Below are 22,916 nucleotides of genomic sequence, written 5' to 3'. Positions count from 1 at the left end.
AGCATTTTGAACTAATTGTTTTTTAAAGATTTTATTTATTTATTTATTCATGAGACACACACAAAGAGAGAGAGAGAGAGAGAGAGAGAGAGAGAGTCAGAGACACAGGCAGAGGGAGAAGCAGGCTCCATGCAGGGAGCCCAATGTGGGACTCGATCCAGGATCACGCCCTGAGCCAAAGGCAGCCGCTCAACTGCTGAGCCACCCAGGTGTCACCTAGAACTAATTTTAAATGGTAATTTGTTATATACCGAGACACAGTTTAACATACAGTATAATACGTATTCTACACTAATATCAATCATATATTTCATTTCTTAAAAATAAAAAAATTAGAATGAACAAATTCCAAGCTGACTACCACAGATACTAATGCTTAATGAGTCAAAATAATGGTTTCAGGCATAACTTTGCTAAGCATCCAAAAATCAAATGTGTCTCATCCATTCAATTTACTTAATATATTAATATCAGGGGCCAGAGAAATATTTTCTTTGTGTTTCCCTATCTTACATAAGAGTTAATGGACCATGGGGCACCTTGGTGGCTCAGTTGGTTAAGTGTCCAACTCTTGATTTTGGCCTAGGTCATGAACTCAGGGTATGGAGATAGAGGCACACATAGGACTCTACACTGGGTGTGAGCCTGCGTGAGATTTTCTCTCTCTCTCTGCCCCTTCCCCAACTCTCTTCCTCTCTTAAAAAAAGAGTTAAAGCACCTTGAAGAAACTGAAATATATATACATCCTTCAAACCATGATCATTCTGAACACAAATGTAGTCTAAAAGTCTTTTAAAAAGATTTATCTCAAAAAAACTTTTTAAAGATTTTATTTATTTATTTGAGAGGATAGTATGAACTGGGGAGAGGGGAAGAAGAAGTACGAGATTCCCCATTTAGCAGGGAGCCTGAGGCAAGGTTCAATCACAGGACCCCAAGATCATGACCTGAGCCAAAGGCAACACTTAACTGACTGAGCCACACAGGTGCTTCAAGATTTAATTTTTAACTAATCTCTATACCCAATGTGGGGCTTAAACCCATAACCCCGAGACAGGAGTCTCACACTCCATTGACTGAGCCAGCCAAGCGGCCCCCAAATTCCCAATATTGGTATCATTTTAGATAAAAGTTTTCATAATTATTTTTCCTCTACTTTCCCTCCACAATATCCAGAATAGTCATCTACTTTATAGTTGTTAATCACTTACTGGCATTTAGTAATAAAAAAGTTATAACTGGTTTTAAAAAAAGAAAAGTTAACCCAGAGTTGAAGATGACCAAATAGTTTTGGATTATATAACAAGGCTGAATTGTACATCTCATTTGTCTAATATTCAATGAAGATTTAGGAGTGTTAGGCTCAGGGTTAGCATATACTATGATTAATAAAACATAATCCCTGTATATGTTCCCTAGAGCTCTCCTCCAGGTAGGGAAAACCACCAGGTGGAAGAATAATCACAATGCAATGTGAGAAGGACTATCTATAATGGAGGCTTGTACAAAGTACCATCTTCAGCTTACTTGTGATCAGGTCTTGTGAGATAAGATAATTATCAGTGTCTAAAACATGCTTCCAAAGCTGAATACCCACTCACTAACATGTATCACTTTTCAATACTGTGCTATACCCAGGTGTCTTGTCTCTTCCTGATTTGCATATTCAGACAAGATAGCCAAGGTTGATAGTGTGCTACCATCTCAGGTTAAGGGGAAAACTCAGACCAAACATTACCTAAAGAACACACATTGTGTCATAACCTTAGGCAACAGGTACAGCTTCTGAAGTCTTTATGTTGTGAAGTGCTTAAGCACCTTTCTCTTCAGAAGAAATGCTAAGTTCAAAAGCTCTGTTAGTCAGAATTTCAATTCTGTGAATAAAATATCAAGCCTGTTCCTCTGAAACTAAAAACTGCATATTTCTGAACCTTTTATATAGAAATTCTGGCAGAGAAGATGGCAACAAGGGCTTTTCTTCCACAGAGCAAGCTATTACGCATCTAAGAAAGTTTCCCCAACTGCAGACTGTGTCTTCTTTCTTGCAAAGAGACCATTAGTAAGATTATTCTCTTCTTATATGATGCAACTTGACTGGGGTAAGGACAGAACAGTTTTGGAGGCAGGTCACTGTTCTGAAGTCATAAAACTGGTTTTTATTCCCAAGGTTTGGGTAAGAGAATATACTTGACTTTCTTTGATTACAGTATAGCTTGGCCAACTCCATACCACTGAGGTTTCAAGATGTTGCTCTAAGAATTTTCTTTCTTTCTTTCTTTCTTTCTTTCTTTCTTTCTTTCTTTCTTTCTTTCTTTCTCTCTCTCTCTCTCTCTCTCTCTCTCTTTCTTTCTTTCTTTCTTTCTTTCTTTCTTTCTTTCTTTCTTTCTTTCTTTTTTTAAAGATTTTATTCATTTATTAATGAGAGACACACAGAGAGAGGCAGAGACATAGGCAGAGTGAAAAGCAGGCTCCCAGTGGGAAGTCTGATGTGGAACTTGATCCCAGGACCCTGGGATCATGATCTGAGCCAAAGGCAGAGGCTCAACCACTGCCACCCAGGTGCCTCCTCAACCCAACTCACTTTAGGAATTTTCTAGCTTTCCCTATCACAATGTATATATTAATGAAGAGAATACTCAAACTATAAGAGATATTGTCTTGAAGCACAATTCCAACTAAAAAGGATTTGAGGAGGTAGTTTAGAAATATAGTTCCCTCCCACAGGACACATAAGTTATGAGGCAAACATTATTAAGAATTCCTGGGGAAGGGGATGCCTGGGTGGCTCAGTAGGTTAAGCATCCTTCTTGATTTCAGCTCAGGTCATAATCTCAGGGTCCTGAGATCAAGTCCCATGTCTGGCTCCACCCCTGGCGGGGAGCCTACTTAAGATTCTCTCTCTCCCTCTGCTCCTCCCCACTCATATACTCTATCTAAAAAATAAAAAGAATTCCCTGGGGTGCAGCATACTCTGGAAGAGCGAAGTCAAATTCTATGTATTAAGTTTAAGAGCTCAAAAAACAGATGTCTGGGTGGCTCAGTGGTTCAGTGTCTGCCTTTGGCTCAGGTTGTGATCCCAGGGTCCTAGGACTGAGTCCTGCATCAGGCTCCCCACATGGGGAGCCTGCTTCTCCCTCTGCCTATGTCTCTGCCTCTCTTTCTCATGAATAAAGAAATTAAATCTTAAAAAAAAAGAAAAGAACTAAAAAAAAAATGCTGGTCCTCAACTGACAATAGTTGCAAAAGCTCCTGGGAACATCTGACCTGACTTCACTGCAGTTTTGACACCTCCATTTAGATACCTCCCCTTCTGTGGATAAGGAAAGCTTCCAAATACTAAAGGTTTGCAAGAGCTAAACAGTCTCTCAAGACAACAGTCAGTATGTAAACATTTTTAAGGCAAAAATTCATTTATCTTAGGTCAGGATTCACTTAAACAATATAAAAGCCTATGTAAATGATATTTAAAGGTATGAGAAAATACTTGTAATATACTGATATAATGCTATGTGAAAAGCAGGATAAAATTTTTTAAAAATTAAAAAAAAATTTTTTAAAAATTAAAAAGCAGTTTATAAAACATATACAATGCGATATTTATTAAATGGTATGTATACACATGAGTATTCTTTACTAAAAGAATTCACGGCCATTACAGCAAGTTTGAAAAACAGAAGACAGGGGATCCCTGGGTGGCGCAGCGGTTGGGCGCCTGCCTTTGGCCCAGGGCGCGATCCTAGAGACCCGGGATCGAATCCCATGTCAGGCTCCCGGTGCATGGAGCCTGCTTCTCCCTCTGCCTGTGTCTCTGCCTCTCTCTCTCTCTCTCTGTGTGTGACTATCATAAATAAATAAATAAATAAATAAATAAAAATTAAAAAAAAAAAAAAGAAAAACAGAAGACAAAAAATTAAGAAAGTTATATATTCCATAACCCAGAGATTACTGTTTAATATTTTGGTATAGGTATTTCCAATTTTTTTCTAGGCATGTATGCTTCCTCCCAATAAATGTATTACAAAAACTATAGGTTTTAGTCATTTATCTTGCACATATTTACGTATACATGCTATTTTAAAACCTAGGTAAAATTGTAAGATTCATGAACAACAGGAGTTCTCAACCTGGGATGCATGTTAGAATTCACTTGGGGAACATTTAAAATTCCCAATGCTGGGGCTACCCCCAGACCAATTAAGTCAAAATTTTTGGAGATGGGGAGTCTAGGTATTGGCATCAAACATGACAGTTTTCCCTGCTTTAAATCATGATTGCTGGTAGTGTTTTCTTAAACTTTCATGTGCACATAAATCCCCTGGGGATCTTGTTAAAATATACATTCCAGTTCAGTAGATCTGGGGTAGGACCTGACATTCTGCATTTTTAACCGACTCCCAGGTGATGCCAAGACTACTGGCCCAGGGACCAGACCATACTTTGAGCTTTAGGGTTCTAAGAAAGAAAAATCTTTTAAAGAATGGAAAGAGCAACTTACAGCCACTGAAGCCCAAATTCTATACAAGACAGGGAGTGGTGATCTACAGTGGATGAACAAAGAATCGACACTGGTTGTTAAAAGATGTTTTTAGAAAATAAGATTTTAGAGAACTGAAAGTTAGAAAACACATTTTTCAGAGGAAAAACATTCATCGAAGCTTCTCTATTTTGTGTGCACAAGGGAGTGCAAGGAAACAAGGGGAAGGAGTGAGGTGGGCAGTGAGAAAAAAGGAATAAATGTCTATAAAATTCTTATAGAAAAAATAAAACCCTTGGTAGCAGTACTGGAAAGGGACACAGAAACACTATAAGGAGACCTGCAGAGTTTATTTCTCTGCTGAAAACATGTTTGGGAACTATTACAGCTAATAAACTAAGGTTGGTGTAGATTAATAACCATCTTCCATCAACTCCCTCCCAGGGAGCTAAGAAAAGACCCCAAGAGTATTAGGTCTCCCTTGGCAGTGCTTTGGGAACCAAAAACAAACAGTGGACTATGTGCCCAAATGTTTCTCTTTGTCTGTAGAACGAACATCGAATTGAGAAACTCAAACATGGGGTCTCTTGCAGCTTCTTGGCAATTCCCTTCTTTAAATCTCTAAACTTCACTAGAGCTATTAAAAAAAATTTTCCCCCTGAGGATTTTCCCATGGAAATTGGAGATGTTTAGTATATTTTTTAGAATGACAAAGTTGATATAAATATAATAAAAATATTCATAAGTCACTACCATATTCTCATTCTTCCAAAATTTCTAAAAACAATAAAATATGAAAACATTCACACAAAATTATCTGGAGCAATTATATGAATGAGCTGGTATACTTTATCATGCATTCCTTATCAAATGGGCCAATTCTAAGTAAACTGCTGTTTAAATGAACAGACATAACTAAAGGGGAAGATTTTACCAAGAAATGGAAAGGATGCTTTGTCAGATAATTCATGTTACACATTTTGAGTGTTAAAATCTTTGGCAGAAACACAGGCAATCATCACAGTACCACTGATCTTTACATTCAGCACTTACTGTACGAGGATGATGGCTAACAGGTACTGAATGCTAGATATTGGGCTAGGTGCTTTATCCATATCTAAATTAATCCTCATAATGCTATGAAATAGGCAGTTATTAGAGCTTTTATGTGAATGAGGAAATCTGTGGTTTTGGGATGACAAGTACCTTGCTCAAAGATCATGGAGCCAGTAAGCAGTGAAGTTGGTTTTTGACTGCCTGATTTAATGTCCATGCTCTTAAAATTTATATGACACAGTCAGCTATCCTGTATGCCTCGTTTGTACCAGGGATAGACTTACTCAAGACAGGGGGACAGAAGATGAATAAGTCATGATCTGTAAGCTCATGGCATAGGACAGGTAGTCCTTTTAGGACATGAGGCTAGAAAGATACTTCCAAACACTGTAGTATACGGATGTCTTTGGTGTCATAGAATGCCAGCTCAGATTATGCTGTTAGTGTATTCCATAGTCAGAATTCATTTACTTTTGGGGTCCTGGATTCTTGATCTTTTATATATCTTTGATGGGCAAAAGATATATTTACAAAAAGGACACACCGTATGACTAGAGACACTATTTTCTAGCTTAGCTAAACTTTCCAGAAATGATTGAACCATATCAAACTGTATAAAATTGATTATAGCCACAACAATGTCCAGGTAACAGATCTAGTACCAGCTGAGGGTTGGCCTCTTCCACATTCAAATGATAAGGGGTGTGGCCAGACAATCCAGTCTAGTCAAGATTGGCAAAACAGATCAGTCTAAGACTGAGGTTCTGATCTCTCTTCTGAGTTTCTCTAAAGTCTCCAAAGGCTAAGGGAAACCTCACTGTGTCAGTCTAACGATATCTGAAAAGGTCAATAATTTTTTTTTTTTGGGGGGGGTTAAGTTTTATTTAAGTAATTTCTGCACCCAATAGAAGGATCGAATTCACCACCCAGAGATTAAGAGTCACATGCTCTTCTGACTGAGCCAGCCAGGTGCCCTAAGGTCAATAATTCTTAGTGGTTCATTACTAATGCAAAGTCGTAACTCTTTTGCATTTCTTTGAGCTAGCTTCCTAACAGTCTTGTTTAATTTAGTAATTGCTGACAGCAAAAGGCTAGGAAAAAGGTAAACAGTATATCCAGCCTTATCTGGCAGCTGGCCACATTCATTGCTTAAAGCTAGTCCTCAAAGAAAGACATAGGTTAAAATTTATACCAAACACTGCCATAAGAGTTCTTTTTAATTTTTCAATCTTATTCAATACTGACACCCACATAAAACAGTGGTGCTCTCAAAAGTTAAATACCTTTCTCAGCAATCCACAACTAGTAAGTAACATAGCTAGCATTCAGATAGAGATCTGTCCACACTACATACTCTTAGGCAGTGGCTTTAGGCAGCTGCAAGGTCCAGGATATATGAGGACAGATCTCCAGAGCTAGAAGAAGGTCCAGGATATATGAGGACAGATCTCCAGAGCTAGAAGAGCTAAGGGAACTGATTAATACAGCGAGAAAGGCAGCCAGATCCCCAAATATGCCATGGAAGTGGTCTTTCTGGCTTTCTAACAATGTTCTCCTAGGGTATGGTCAGCAGAGAATGAGGATGATGTACTGAGTTACTGATGCCGTACTGATCCACAATGGAAACATTTCATTTATGGTAATAAAACTTCCCTATAAATTACATTCAAATATTATTTGAGTTTAAATATTTCAAAATAATGATATCCTTCACATGATATCCTATGTATCTGCATATTTAAAGGTAGACCTGGGATGCCAGGGTGGCTCAGCAGTTGAACGCCTGCCTGCCTTTGGCTCAGGTCGTGATCCTGGAGTCCTGGGATCCCGACCCATGTCGGGCTCCCTGCATGGAGCCTGCTTCTCCCTCTGCCTGTGTCTCTGCCTCTCTCTGTGTGTCTCTCATGAATAGATAAAATCTTAAAAAAAAAAAAAAAAAGAACTGCTTTTCTAGTTTCCAAATGATACCATGAATCCTTATTTGAAGGGGATTCAAGACCTTACAATTTGCTTTGAAGAACTGAAAATCTGCAGTGTTGCAAGCAATCTAAGATTATGTTAATTGATACAGAAGGCTAATTTGTCACAAAGTTTTGATAAAGCTTCTTACCCTATTCAGAAGATACGGAAGGAAATGAGAAAGTCTCAGGCAGGGGATGCATTTGGCAGTAGGGTTCATATTATGAGATGAAGAAATGCTTTGATTTGAAGGGGGGGGTTAGTTATTTTTTTTAATAAAGATTTTCATTTATTTATTCATGAGAGAGACACACACACACACACACACAGAGGGAGAGACACAGGCAGAGAGAGAAGCAGGCTCCATGAGGGAGCACGACATGGGACTTGATTCCAGGACTCCAGGATCATGCCCTGGGCCAAAGGCAGGCACTCAATTGCTAAGCCACCCAGGCATCACAGGGGTTAGTATTTGAAATCAATCCTAGCCAAACTAGATTTGCTCATGAAACCTAGTTCTGAGACACGAGTTGATCTTTCTGCAGACATTAAGTTTTGCATAATCAGCAAGATCAAAACTATCATTTCTCAGAAATCTACATGAATGATTTACTAATATATATCTGGCTCACTAAAGAGCCAAAGGAGTGATGTTTAGAGACAGTGATGAGGAAAAGTCTGTGTCATGGGGGAGTAATGTTATTATAGTACTCCTTTTCCCTTTATCATTCCCCGCCACCACCCCCCCCCCCCCAAGCCTCCAAAGAGAGGTACTACTGTCATTCATTTCCCCCGTTTTCTGGTATAGTCACGTTAACCATCTCATTCATTGAAGTTCTACTGTGTATCAGGCACAAGCTGTATTGAGGATTTTATAGTAGTGTTGCCAAAAATGTGATCCACAGACGAGTTGTGCTGGTTTGTGAATTGTGTTACCAGTTTGTGACAGGTATTTAAAAACCTTAATAGCAATTAAGCAGAGTAATTTGTGGATTTTCATAAAACTTTTTGGTTTTTATTTTGTATGTCATTTTATTTTATGAAAATATTGGTCTGTGAAGGACTAGAAGTAAAAACCTGGATCTTTACCAGTGATAGTTCAAGTGCATTGTTCTAGATTGAAAGATAAGACCTCTGGTCTTGATACGGTCTCAGTATAATCTTGATAGGTCTCAGTATAATCCTATATGAATGTCCAAAAAAAAAAAAGTCCTTCCATTTTCAGACCTACATATTTCTGAGGGACATATTAAAGTTCAGGCTTTGTAAACAGGTTTGAGGAATGTTGATTTTTTTTTTTTTTTAAAAAGGGGGGTGGTTCTGAGTTAATAATAGGTGAAAAAAAGAACAGAAAAGGGTGAGATATGAAGGTAGTATCAAGCAAGTAGAAAGGACAGTTTGATAAAGAACAGCAACTCAACAGGCAACCAGGAGTGCTATGTGTGCTATATGCCTGGGGTAATGAAGTCAAGAGGGTAAATTAAGGCTTGTGGGAGGAAGAAAGACACTGAGTCTAGTCTCTGCCATCCATTGCATTCTTAAAAATCACGTTCTACTCCAGTCCCTAGAGGTACCTATCCTCCAACCATGCCTAGTTACTGCATTTCCCAAAGATGGTATATTCTTGTGCTTCAGTGGTTAGAACACACTGCTCTACTCTGCCTAGAACATGTATCCCACTCCCAGGATGCTCCCTAAAAGCCATGTCAACCTCCTTTCTTTTCTTTTCTTTTTTCTTTTTTAAAGATTTTATTTATTTATTCATGACAGACAGACAGACAGACACACACACACACACACACACACACACACACACACAGAGGCAGAGACACAGGCAGAGGGAGAAGCAGGCTCCATGTAGGGAGCCTGATGTGGACTCGATCCCGGGTCTCCAGGATCACACCCCGGGCTGAAGGTGGCACTAAACTGCTGGGCCACTGGGGCTGCCCTCAACCTCCTATCTAATTGTGGTCCCTGATACACCGTGAGGCAAAGCTATCTGATCCCTCCTCAGTGTACTTATAGATTTGTGTACCCCTGCATTCGAAGTACTTATAAGAACAGAAGACAAATTTGCAAGTCAAATACCATTGGCACATTATTTTTATCCCTTCTCAGTGCTCTGCACATAACTGACACTCAAATGTGTGTTGAACCACAATGAGTATCAGAGAGAAGTCAGGGGGTTTGACTAGAATTCTCCATCTCAGGCTGAGCAACCAGAAAGGAAAGCTCATTGAAGAGTGTCCAGGAGCCAAACATGGAGAACTGCTCATTCAGGATTCAGACGGCTGTGGAAAGGGCAACTTAGAACTGGAGCTTGGCAAACTCAACCAACCAACCAACCAACCAACCAACCAACCCACCCACCCCCATTCTCCCTAAGGAGAACAGCTAAGTCAGTCAGCCAAATTGCCGGTAAAAACACATTAGAATTTAAAAGCCCATTCTACATTAAGTTGAATTCATGACTTGGCAGAGTATCTGTAAATTATATATGGGCATGTGGTTCATTACCTATAGTTTGAGGAATTTCAAGGTAAGTAGAATTTCCAGGCAAAGTGGCTGACTCAGCACATACTGATATATGCTAATGTCTATCGAGGCAGACCAGAGCAATAGGAGGCAAAGCATTAACGTCAAGGTCACAGGCATGAAGAAAAACCTCTCTTCTCATTCCTCCCCTGGAAGCAGCTGTAATGACTAGCAATAAACAAAGGGAGTCTCTATTTGGTGGTATCCTACGCATTTTCATCACAGGAATGCCTTTTCTTTTCTTTTTTTTTTTTTTAAGGAATGCCTTTCTTTGCTCTGCTTTCCTAGTTTTGGGTTGTGGCCTTTTCTTTTTCTTCTTCTGGCTCTCTTTTAACACACTGCTTTTATGATCTCTCCCCTCTCAAACTCTCTCCTCCTTTCTCACTTTCTGAACTCATTTCCTTTTCTTACTCCTGCCTTCATTTAAAAAAATTTTTTTAACTTTTTAAAATAAAGATTTATTTATTTATTCATGAGAGACACAGATTGAGAGGAGAGGCAGAGACATAGGCAGAGGGAGAAGCAGGCTCCATGCAGGGAGCCCGATGCGGGACTCGATCCCAGATCCGGGGATCACAACCTGAGCCAAAGGCAAGCGCCCAACCGCTGAGCCACCCAGCTGTCCCTAATTTTTAAGTACTCTCTACACCCAACATGGGGCTTGAACTCGCAACACTGAGGTTCAGAGTCGTGTGCTCTACTGGCTGAGCCAACCAAGGCACCTCAAAACCTTCTTTAATTCTGAAATATCATTTCTTTCAAAGCCCTCCTTCTAGGCTTTTCCTGTACTAGCACTGGTTATACAGAGCATCCTGTGTGAATCCTCATTCTTGAGAACCAATTCTAATTCATGGAAGCTAACACATCTTTCTCTGCCCAATAATCGCCTAGTGATTTTCTCTGTGGTATTTTTCCTATTTATGGGGGATGAGGTGAGAAAATACAAATGGATCCCTGAGAAACCAGGGTTTAGTATCTTTGAAACATTAGATGCAGCACTGTAATCAGTGGTGATACCCCTGTGAAATAATACTCTGGCCCTGGCAAAGGCACTGTGCCTGGAAAGCATACAATCAAAATTCAAACTGGCCTGGGAAACAGTGAAGGCAAGTAATTTAGTAATGAGAAAAAGATCACTGTTTGAAACTTTACACGGTCTTCTCACCAGCAAAGTCAAATGAAATCTTTTTTCTTCTCATAGGTCTGTTACTCTACTGACGTGTATAATTATGTGCCTGAAACTGGTCAGAAACAAGCCAGAACAATCATAGCCATAGAGATAATACAAGGCCCTTCCCCAAGGATGTGTTCCTAAATGCATCAGTCACTATTTCTTTTTTTTTTTTTTCAGTCACTATTTCTTATGTTATTTGGAGGCATCGGGATATTGTTTGGAATCCTATCAAATGCCACATTCAGATATCTGTGCATTTTACCTAGTTTTAAAAAATGCTACAGCACTGAGATGGAAATCAACTTCTTCAAGTTAGAATCCTCTTAAAAAAAAAAAGCAAACCTGGAGATGATTTTGGTTTTCAAATGGGACATGTGTTTTCATGTAGAAGGCTTCCTTTGCTATCACTCCAACAGCTACTACTTCCCAGCATTGTGAAAAAAGGCTTCAGATGTGTAAGCTGGAGTAAAAAACCACTAAAACTCTGGCTTTATCAATACCCTGGAACATGAAGCCTATAAATTTGCAAAATAGAAAGCAACCCTGAACTTTAAAATAAAGATAAATAATTGAAATAATGCTAGTAAGCACAATACATTTGTAGAGTTATGTTTTTTTTTTTAAATCTTTTTTTTTTTTTAAATTTTTATTTATTTATGATAGTCACACAGAGAGAGAGAGTGAGAGGCAGAGACACAGGCTGAGAGAGAAGCAGGCTCCATGCACCGGGAGCCCGACATGGGATTCGATCCCGGGTCTCCAGGATCACGCCCTGGGCCAAAGGCAGGCGCCAAACAGCTGCGCCACCCAGGGATCCCAGAGTTATGGTTTTTAAAGTGAGTTGGCATATACTATTTCACTCAAATTTCAGAATCTCTCTGTAAAGGAGACAATGCAAGCATTTTCCTTGTTTTACAGATGTTAAGCAACTTGCACAAAGTCAATAGCTTAAATATGTGATTTTCATTCTTTCTTTTAAATTAAGCAATCTCTATGCCCAACATGGGGCTCAAACTCATGATCCCAACATTAAGAGTCATACAACCCACTGAGTGAGCCAGCCAGACACCCCAGTGATTTTCATTCTTTAATAAAGATCTCTCTACCTACTCAAGCTATTTCACTGATCCCTGCTTTCCTAGATCACCAGATTTCTTGAAAAAGTAAGCGATTCTTGGTGACTTTATTTCCTCATCTATTACTCATTTTCTAATCCTGGCATATTATACTTGTTTCCTCAAGTGTTGGCTACTCTCAAAAAGATCAACGATCTATAAGGTAGGGACTCTCAATACAAAAATTCAGTGAATGAACAGAATTTCCAACAACTCCACGGACTTGCTTTTGACCCTCCATCCTCCTCATTCTTGATCCCAAATCCCCTCAAAATACTTTCTTCCTACATGTTTCATGTCATTTTCCTTCCTCTTTGACTCTCCAGTGTCTTGAAAATTAAACTACTCAACACCTACTCATCACCTCTCAAGATCCTTTTCCAATGACAATTCTGAAATCTTCCATAACACCTCCAGCAGTAGTCATTCTTCCTCTGAGGTTCCAAAGCACGTTATGCTACTTAGGCACTTATCACAGTGTGTTCTGATTGTTATGGTCTCTTTCTCTCTCCCTTATACAATAACAGTCTTTTCGATATGAAAACTGGTTTATCATTTTGTATTTTTTTTAAAGATCTTATTTATTTATTCATGAGAGAGAAAGAGAGACAGGGAGAGAAAGAGAGAGAGTTAGGCAGAGACATAGGTAGAGGGAGAAGCCGGCTCCAAGCAAGGAACCCGATCCCGGATCCTGGGATCACGCCCTCAGCCAAAGGCAGATGCTCAACCACTGAGCCACCCAGGCATCCCTGTATTGGGTTTTCAGTTTACCTGGCACTTGCACATCCTGCTAACAAGTATCTGAATGAATAGCTAGTAAGTGGCAGCAAAAGGCCAGAGCTCCTTTGCCTTTACTCTGTACAGATGCCTCAAAAGCAAAGGCTTACAGTTAAATTTCTCACCTCTATTTGATGAAAGTGACCAGGTTAGATTCTCAGATTGTTTCTTTAAAAAAAAAATCTTAAATTTAGCCACAACCTGTCCACAAACCATCCTTTCCAAGCAGAACTGTCACTGGAGTAGCAGTGCCACACATGGCACAGTTATGACTCTCCTACAATTTGCCCATCTATTTTCTAATTGTCATGTGAGGACATGGGGAGGTGGCCATCTGCAAGACAGGAACAGAGTCACCTCCAGGAACCAAATCAGACCAGCATCTTGTTATTGGACTTTCCAGCCTTTGAACTATTGAAAAATAAATGTCTACTAAGTTACCTAGTCTGTGGTATTTTGGTATAGGAGCTCCAACATACTAATACATGCTGCTAAAAATTTTGGGAAATGGCTTTTTCAAGTAACTCTAATTCTAAGCTAAACCTTGCTCTCTGGGCAGCCTGGGTGGCTCAGCGGTTTAGCCCCGCCTTCGGCCCAGGGGGTGATCCTGGAGACCCGGGATCAAGTCCCACAATGGGCTCCCTGCGTGGAGTCTGCTTCTCCCTCTGCCTGAGTCTCTGCCTCTCTCTCTGTGACTATCATAAATAAATAAAAATTAAAAAAAAGGAGAAAAACTGAAAAAGACTATAGGGATGTCATATTATTAGGCCATCTCTTTTCTTCTTGTGGCTATATTTAAAGTGTTATTAGAGTTATCAGTTTAGTTTTTTAGGCTTTATCTAAATTCAGAGACAATAATTGCTCTCATGACTCTGAAGCAGTGGATCTACAATGCATGAAACAGAATGCTTCATCAATAGTGAGTATCTAAGAATCTTAAACAGTTGTCTAAAAAAATGGAATTGATGTCTTGCTTTTAATTACATCAAATTACAAAAAATGTTTTGCCTATTTTAGGTGTAGTACATATCTGAATAAAACACTTGCTAAAAGAATTCTTGTCAATTAAGAATGATTGTCACTGAATCAAAGAATTGTGTTGGAAAAGGATTTGAGTCCTTCTGGAGATTATCTACTCTAACACCTTATCTGCTGCACACCTAATTTCCCTCTGAAATACTCTTGATGGACAGGTGCATCCACTTGCTGCTTAAAATACTTTCTGGAAGATTTTTTTTTTCTTCAGGTAACTCTAATTCTTAGAAAATGGGCTAAATAAACTTTGTCCCCTAGAACGTCTACCCTTGAGTTTCGTACTTCTCTGAGAGCCACATAGAATGTATTTAATTCTTTCTCTTTAGAACAGTTTTTTAAACTTTAGCAGAGAACACTCACATGACAACCCTTGCTTAATTCTTCCTCTTCAGGTCAAACATTAACCATTTTCGGACTATTGTATGCCTGAGTTTCCAGTGCCTCTCCTTTGGACTAGCTGCACTTAGCCATGACCTCCTCATTGAAGATCAAACAAGTTCCTTATGTGTGGGACTGTTAACTTCTTTGCCAATCACTGAGATCTTTATGGATATTAGACTGTAAGAAAATACACTTGCTTTTCCTCTCGGTCTCAAAATTATCAAGTTAAAAGCAAAAAAAAAAAAAGAAAAAAAAAAAGAAAAAAAAAAGAAAAAAAAGAATGGTACTCTTAAAATCTTGAAAATTTGAGTTTTTAGTATTCAAGTAATGGTTGGAACCACGAGATTATTCTAGATGGCCTTTATACTACCTTTCAGGGAAGCCTGGGTGGCTCAGCAGTTGAGTGTCTGCCTTTGGCTCAGGGTGTGATCCCAGAGGTCTGGGATCGAGTCCCACATCAAGCTCTCTGCACGAAGCCTGCTTCTCCTCCTTCCTGTGTCTCTGCCTCTCTCTCTGTTTCTCTCACAAATAAACAAAATTTTAAAAACCCCACAAAACTACCTTTCAACGATGTTAAAGCTCAGGAATAGAGATAGGTCTATACATTTAGAAGTCAAGTCCTCTGTCATAGGGATTTGAGGATGCAGAGTTCTGACAAGGGAGGCCTGTGAATCTAAAGGGAGGTCAAGCTTAGTAAGAACCTAGAACTGGGGCAGCCGGGTGGCTCAGCAGTTCTGCACCACCTTCAGCCCAGGGTGTGATCCTGGAAACCCAGGATCGAGTCCCAAGTCAGGCTCCCTGCATGGAGCCTGCTTCTCCCATCTGCCTGTGTCTCTGCCTCTCTCTGTGTGTCTCTCATGAATAAATAAAATCTTAAAAAAAAAAAAAAAAAGAATCTAGAACTGCCAAACCTCAGCACCACTGCTAGTCCTTTATCAAATACGGTGACGATATAGGCAGAATTTTTCATGGGAGTCTTACCATGTTCTGTTCCATTTCTCCAGAAGTTACTATAATGTTTCACTATAAACCATATACAGAATCCTGAAAGAAATTTAGAAGATCTGAAGAAGACTGTATCTAATTATATTCCAAACTCGTCCCCAAAACGTGAAAGCAGGAATGCCCATTTAAAGATCTTAAATTAACGGGCAGCCTGGGTGGCTCAGTGGTTTAGCGCCACCTTTGGCCTAGGGTGTGATACTGGAGACCCTGGATCGAGTCCCACGTTGGGCTCCCTGCATGGAGCCTGCTTCTCCCTCTGCCTGTGTCTCTGCCTGTCTCTCGCTCTGTGTGTCTCTCATGAATAAATAAATAAAATCTTTAAAAAAATAAGGAAAAATAAAAATAAAGATCTTAAATTTAAAAAAAATCCTAAATAACATGATAAATAGGACATCCCTTCATTTAATACATTCAGGATAACAATAATAACTTCTCATCCTGGAAAACACACTACCAAACACAATCTACACGAAGTTTATTACTGTACAATCTGTGATCAACAGTGTTCATTGGCTTTATGAGTGTTGTGTTTTGACTGCTTTGCTAGAGTTTGAGTTGATAAACAAAAACTGTATTTTAGAAAATCATAAACCTCAAACTCATTTTTAATACTTGGCCAAAGCATCTATTAAAGAATACTGACATTCAAGAAAAGTTCAACAGTCTACTATTTTTAATAAGGAAATCTAAGTGAACAGAAGATTTAAAGCCAACTATTTTGGACTGGAAGTAAAGTTAAAGATCAAGGTGCTATGAGAAAGAGCATATGGGGGATCCAGGACCAAACTATGGAAAGGGAATGCAAGAACACATAAAAGGTACTTTTAGAAACATTCTGAGCCAAACTAGTTTCTTTTCTGATAAGTTGTCATAAGTTGAAATGTAATTAGTTCCTAAGAAACAAGATAAACACTAGGCATACATCAGTGCTTATTAATTAAATCATTTCCTCAAAGAGGCAAAACAGAAGTATTATAGTTTCTCAGTAAGACAATACAACAGTACGAAGGCCCTGGTTTACCTCAGAAAAAAACTGGCTTTGCAGCAATATTACCACCACTGTTATTGTTATAATGTTATAAATTACTAATAAAACAAATAATAACATAGCTAACATTTATTATTTACTATGGGCCAGGTTTTACATGCAGTCTCATGTAATTCTCATAATTACTCTGAGGAAATTATATGGCCACTGAGGTTTAGAGTTTGAATGTTCTGTCTAGGATAACAATGGTAGAGGCGCTAAGTTCGAACCCAGAGTCCATACTCTTAACCACTGCACTCTTAACTACTGCTCTATGCTCTGCTGCAGTTATACATAAACTTTCTCCATAAAACCTATTCACACACAGCAAGTGAAGTGTCCTTTTCCCCCAAACAGCTGCCAATACTGAATATTATCAATCGATTTTTATTGATTGATTTATTTATAGTAGGCTCAAGCCCCATTTGGGGCTGGAATTCACAACCTCAAATCAAGAGTCACATGTTCTACTGACTTAGCCAACCAGGGACACCTATTATCAACCTTTAAAATTTTTGTCAATTAATTGGGAAAAAAAAGAGTCTATTTATTAAGGTTGAATATCTCTTAAGTTTATTCATTGGCTATTTGTAGTTTTCTTCTCTGAACTCTTTGTTCACATCCTTTGTCCATTTTGAGTCAAATGTTTATTTTATGGATTTGTAGGCAGTCATTTATTTTTATTTTTAAAAGATTTTACTTATTTGAGAGAGAGAGAGAGAGAGAGGCAGAATCTTAAGTCAGACATGGAGCTTCATCTCATGACTCTGAGATCAAGACCTGAGCCAAAATCAAGAGTTGATGCTTAACTAAGTCACCCAGGCACTCCTTAAAGATTTAAAGAAATCTCTACATTCAACATGGGGCTCGAACTCACAACCCTGAGATTAAGAGCCACATGTTCTACCAACTGAGTTCTACAGGGGCCCCTGTAGGCAGTCCTTTATTTTCTAGATATTATATTAACTTCTGCAGTATAAGTAAATAGGGGCAATTAGCTAATCATCAGAGAAAAAGTTAAATCACTACTTCATACCTTAGACTCAAGAATCCCAGATGGAGTAAAAATAATAAAATTATAAAAGCATAGTTTTTCTTATGGTAGCCTGCAGTTTCTTGATATTAATAAAGCTGTATATAGCTGTAAATATGTATATATTAATAAAACTATTCTCATAGTTGAAAATCAGTGTCTAATTTTTTACTTCTCCAAAACTTATTTACTAATAACCCACTGATGACTAGACTTACTAATATAAAGTCAATTAACCTGTATTTTATATATGTACCATATTCTTTTTTTTTTTTTAAAGATTTTTATCTATTTATTCATGAGAGACAGAGAGAGAGAGAGAGAGAGAGAGAGACAGAGACAGAGACACAGGCAAAGGGAGAAGCAGGCCCCAAGTAAGGAGCCCGACGTGGGACTCCATCCGGGGTCTCCAAGATCACGCCCTGGGCTGAAGGCTGCGCTAAACTGCTGAGCCACCGGGCTGCCCTATGTACCATATTTTTACAATAAAATAAGTTGGAGGAAAAATGTTATTAAGAAAATCATGAGAGAAAACATATTTACAATACTGTAAAACAATACTCTATACTGTAGTTACTGAAAAAATTCTTGTCAGTGGACCGGTATGTAAACCAGTTTTGTTCAAGCGTCAACTGTATTTGTGGTGAGGAAGAGCAAATAGGCAAAACAGTGCATTATACAGACTACACTAGAATAGGCAAAACAGTGCATTATACAGACTACGCTAGAATACTGTGTAAGAGGACTGTGACAAATCTATGTCATGGAAAGCAATGAAAAGTAATTATCTTTGGAAATTATGAATATGGTAAACTTATTAAGGGAAAAAATAAGAAATAATGCTTATGATTCAATTTTTATAAAAGCAAATACATTACATTAGCTACACTGGAAGATTACATTAAAAAATATCAAAAAGGTGGGACGCCTGGGTGGCTCGGTGGTTAAGCATCTGCCTTCGGCTCAGTGCGTGATCCCGGAGTTTCGGGATCGAGTCCCATATTGGGCTCCCTGCATGGAGCCTGCTTCTCCCTCTGTCTGTGTCTCTGCCTCTCTCTCTGTGTCTCTCATGAATAAATAAGATTTTTAAAGGTCATTTCTGGGTGGCTAGCGTATGTAACAGAAAAAAATAAATACCATTTTATTTTATTTTTAAAAAGATTTTATTTATTTATTAGAGATGGGGGGAGAGAGAGAGAGAGAGAGAAGCAGGGCCCATGCAAGGAGCCTGATGTGGGACTCGATCTCCAGTCTCCAGGATCACGCCCTGGGCTGAAGGCAGCGCTAAACCGCTAAGCCACCAGGGCTGCCCCAAATACCATTTTAAAACAGCACAAGAAGTTAGATTCTACCACATATCATTTGTGTAAAAACATTTCAGGTGGAAATGAAAACATAGAATATTTAATTTTAGGATAAGGAAGGTCTAGTTTTATTTAGTTATAACAATTCATTTAATCTGTATTGCAAACCTATGTAGTAGATACTATGATTTTTATCCATTTGAATATTAAAGAAATGGATGGAAAGAGAGTTGAGGGACTTGCCCAAGGTCAGGAAGGTCTTCTTAAGACACAAAATATAGGAGTACCTGGGTGGCTCAGTTGCTTTAGCATCGGGGACTCTTGATTTTGGCTAAGGTCATGATCTCAAGGTGGTACTGAGCTCCATCTTGTGCTTCGCATCAGCCAGTCTGCTTGAGATTCTCTCCCTCTCCCTCTCTCTCTCTCTGCCTCTCCACCTGATTCCGTGTGTGTGGAGAATGTGCATGCCCATGTGCTCTCTCTCATTCTCTCTCTCTCAAAAAAAGAAATCTTTAAGACACAAAATGCAGAAGCCATATGGAAAATGCTGATGAATTTGAAATGATAATTTAAAATTTGTTCAACAGGGGGGCCTGGGTGACTCAGTCAGTTAAGCATCTGTCTTCAGAGTCCTGGGATGAAGCCCCTCTCCCTCTGGCCTTCCCTCATGCTCATGCTCTCTCTCAAAATAACATCCTTAAAAATAAATAAATAAATAAATAAACAAACACACAAATTGATAAATAAATAAATAAAATTTGTTCAACTAAAAAGGAGATGAACAATATATTGATGGAAAATCTGTGCAACATACAGAACAGGCAAATGATATTAAAACACACACACAAACCAGTAAGTGAAAAATTCAATAGTAAAATGGGCAAAAAACAAAATCAACAAGCGATTCACAGAAAAGGAACTGCCAAACAGAAGATTTTGCAACTTCTCTAACAATAATAAGAGCTAATACATAATGTTTACTAGGCATCAGGTGCTTTTCTGAATGCTTCAGTTATCAACTCATTCAATCTTCATAACAACCCTATGAGATAAGTACTATTTTTAACCCCATTTACAGATGAGGAAATTGAGGCTGAGGTTAAATGAGTTGCTCAGGGACAACCAAGAGTGTAGGGCTGGGATTCCAACACAGAACAGCTCTACAGTCCAGAATTCTTCTTAACCACTATGCTCTATTACCTGTCCAGTGATCTAGATATCCAGGGAAATACAAATTAAAATAAGGTATCACTTGTCTAAATTGGCAAAAATATAAAAGACAGAGTCAATGTGTAACTGAGCACTGTCAACATCGCTGGTAGGAGACTATAATGGTGCTTTCTTTTGGTAGAAAAAAACTCTTACAGAAACAGATTCAATGAAAGTTCAGAAAAACAATTTACCCAATAAAAAAGGTGGACAATAAGCAGTTTGTTTTACTAAAAGATTGTGTTTTCCTGAAGGTAGTAGCAAATTCTAGAACTCCTTTCCTTTCTCTCTTAATCCTCAGATGTCAATAAAAGCTACCAGAGGATGAGCATCCTCTTGCTCCATGCTAACTTTTTTATGCGGCTGCTTCCCTTGAGATTTAATCAGCTCAGGTCAAACCTTCTCTGAAAGCCTGTTTCTTAATACACTAACGTCATCATTGAACTGGTTAATTCACCTGATGATGATTTCTACTCTTTTCCACATGTGTCCCTTAGCCTCTTTCTCAACAGCTTCAAGAGCCCAGACTGAGGTAAGAAGTTTCTTTGTCTGAAAACCATTAAAAAGATTCTTTCTTGTTTTCAGCAGTATGTTAATTCCAATTGGACCAAAAACGTTGCTTCTGAAATCTCTCAATTCCCCAGTCTCCGATTTTACTATCTACAGTATACATGTAACTAACAATACAAATTACTTAGGGGAAAAATAAAATCCATGTCACAGCTTTTCTAAGACTTCAGCCATCCCTATTTACTTATAGGTGCCATTATGAAAACAGACACCGAAAGGTACACGAAGCTATAAAAAGAGGCTGTTACTAAACTTTACCACGAATGACCTTATGCCTAGTGTATAATGCCTTCCGTTTTTATCAAAAGAAGCATAGCAGATCAGCTTCCATTTGAAACTTTTCATTTGTATATCTAAAATGTCCTGTAACTTTGTTGTTGTTGTTGTTGTTGTTGTTGCATTTTGGGTTCTAAAATTTACTACCAACTTGCTTTCTGACTGTGAAAAGCAATTAAAATTTCCAGCGGTGAAATGGGCATCGTGAAAACACACAGGCAGCTCAGAGAACAGTGCTTCACTAAATCTCCTTTGGGTTGGGGAGACCTAAAGTGATGACCACAACTTCACCGAGAGAAGAATTTGAGAACGTTCCATTTTGTACGCACGGGATGTAAAAAGAGATTTAAGCTCAGCAGGAAAAATGTGAAATTGGAATGTCCAGGTTTGCCTATTTTTCATCCGCATCCTATGGTCACAGACCGTCACTCCATTTAAACACGAGGCTTCCTAATACGTTAGAGAGAGAAAGAAGGCTGCACAAGCGGCACCACAACAGGCCAGGCCTGGGGCAATGATTTCTAGATCCTGCTAAATCCTACCGTGTCCCCAAAGTAATCAAATAATTGCTGGACAGCTCCACCTGGTCTCCGCGTGAACCTCACAAACGCGAGCGCGCAGATACCTTTGCCAGGAGTCCCGGTGCAAAACCAAAACACCTCAAGGCATCTCACGCTCGAGTGCAGGGTCCTCACTTCGCTGGACAGAAAAGTGAAAGGCTGAGAGAGAAGCTGCCACCATCCAGTGCCTCACAAGGCCAAGAGAGTGTTAAGATGAGGTGGATCCCGGGCTTCTCTTGGCCCACCTTCCTCTCTGCTCCAGCCCTGGAAGGAGCCACAAGTGAGGCAGAGAAGTTGTGGAAACAAGGAGGGGGTGGCGTGGAGGGGGGGGACGGGGGAACCCGGGAGAGTTCAGCACAAGCATTTGCATTTGTCCCACCCAAGGTCACTCGCTCCGAGTCACTTTTCCCTGCTCCCCCGGGGCCTTCCCGCCAAACGGGCTGCAGGGCTGCGAGGCCAGCCCCCCGCGCCCCTCGGCCCTCCCTGCGGGCCGCAGCCCCCCTTCCGGCCTCTGGGCGCGGGCCGAGGCTCGGACCCACGCCGGCCTCACCGCCACGCGTTCCCGACGCCCGCCGCGTCTCCCAGCCCAACTCGGTGAGGGGCTCCTCCACTCCAGCCCCCGGCTCCCGGCAACGTCTCCTTCCTCCCTCAGGACGCCCCCTGCCCCGCCTCCAGCACCCGGTCCCGCCGGGGGGACCGGGACGCCGTCCCCTCGGTCCCCTCCGTCCCCTCCCGCCGCGCTCCCGTCCCGAGCCCAGCAGGCGCGGCCCCCGCCCCCGGCCCGTCTCCTCCGCGAGCGGCCGCCCCCCGAGTCCTCCCGGCCCCGCCCCGCCCCACTCCCGGGCGGATACAGTTTGAAGCCCTTCAGGATCTCCCTGGCCCTCTCGTCCTTGGCTGACATGATGCGGCGGCTGCCGCCCGCGGCTCTTCCACGCTGGCCCGGCGGAGCCTCGCAGACGGTGCCCAGGAACCGAGGACGGAGCCGCAGCGCGGCCTGGAGACCTCGGGCGAGCAGCGGCAGCGGCCAGACCCGGACCGGCCTCTCCCTCCCCTCAGCTCCCGCTCCTGATCCCTTCTCCTTCCCCCTAGCCTCGGAGCGCCCGCCCCAAAGCCAATGGAAAGCCCTCCTCGCCGATTGGCATCCCGAGCAGCCAATAGAAACATTCAGCGGCTTCGCCGGGGGACGACGAGCGTCAGTGGGAAGGGCCCTCCCCGGGAAGTCCCGTAGGACAAATTTTTCTTTAGGTCTTGTTGCCTAGAGTTTGCCCCAGCGGAGGGTTGGCTTCAGATCTGCAGAGGCTCGAGGGGCCCGCTCCCTCCGCGGGGCACACTAGGGCGCTGAAATGACGGCGGGTTGCACTGTGCGATGTGAGAGAGACTACATTTCCCAGCATTCCAGAGGAGTGCCCGGGAGACCACAGATCCC

At 40.5% G+C, this 22,916-nt stretch overlaps 1 protein-coding gene across 1 annotated transcript in view; it reads right to left on the bottom strand.

Annotated features, from left to right (window-relative positions):
• The window catches only part of PDE6D (phosphodiesterase 6D), a 52,836-nt gene extending 30,002 nt beyond the window's left edge, over positions 1-22,834 (bottom strand). The window contains exon 1 of the mRNA XM_026006185.2: positions 22,342-22,834. Coding sequence (XP_025861970.2) covers positions 22,342-22,391 — 50 coding nt within the window. The 5' untranslated portion in view covers positions 22,392-22,834. The remainder of the gene's footprint in view (positions 1-22,341) is intronic.
• Positions 22,835-22,916: the final 82 nt, after the last annotated feature.

Source organism: Vulpes vulpes, chromosome 9 (assembly GCF_048418805.1).
Source record: "Vulpes vulpes isolate BD-2025 chromosome 9, VulVul3, whole genome shotgun sequence".
Taxonomy (NCBI): Eukaryota; Metazoa; Chordata; class Mammalia; order Carnivora; family Canidae; genus Vulpes; species Vulpes vulpes.
This window is presented reverse-complemented; position numbering and strand designations above follow the sequence as displayed.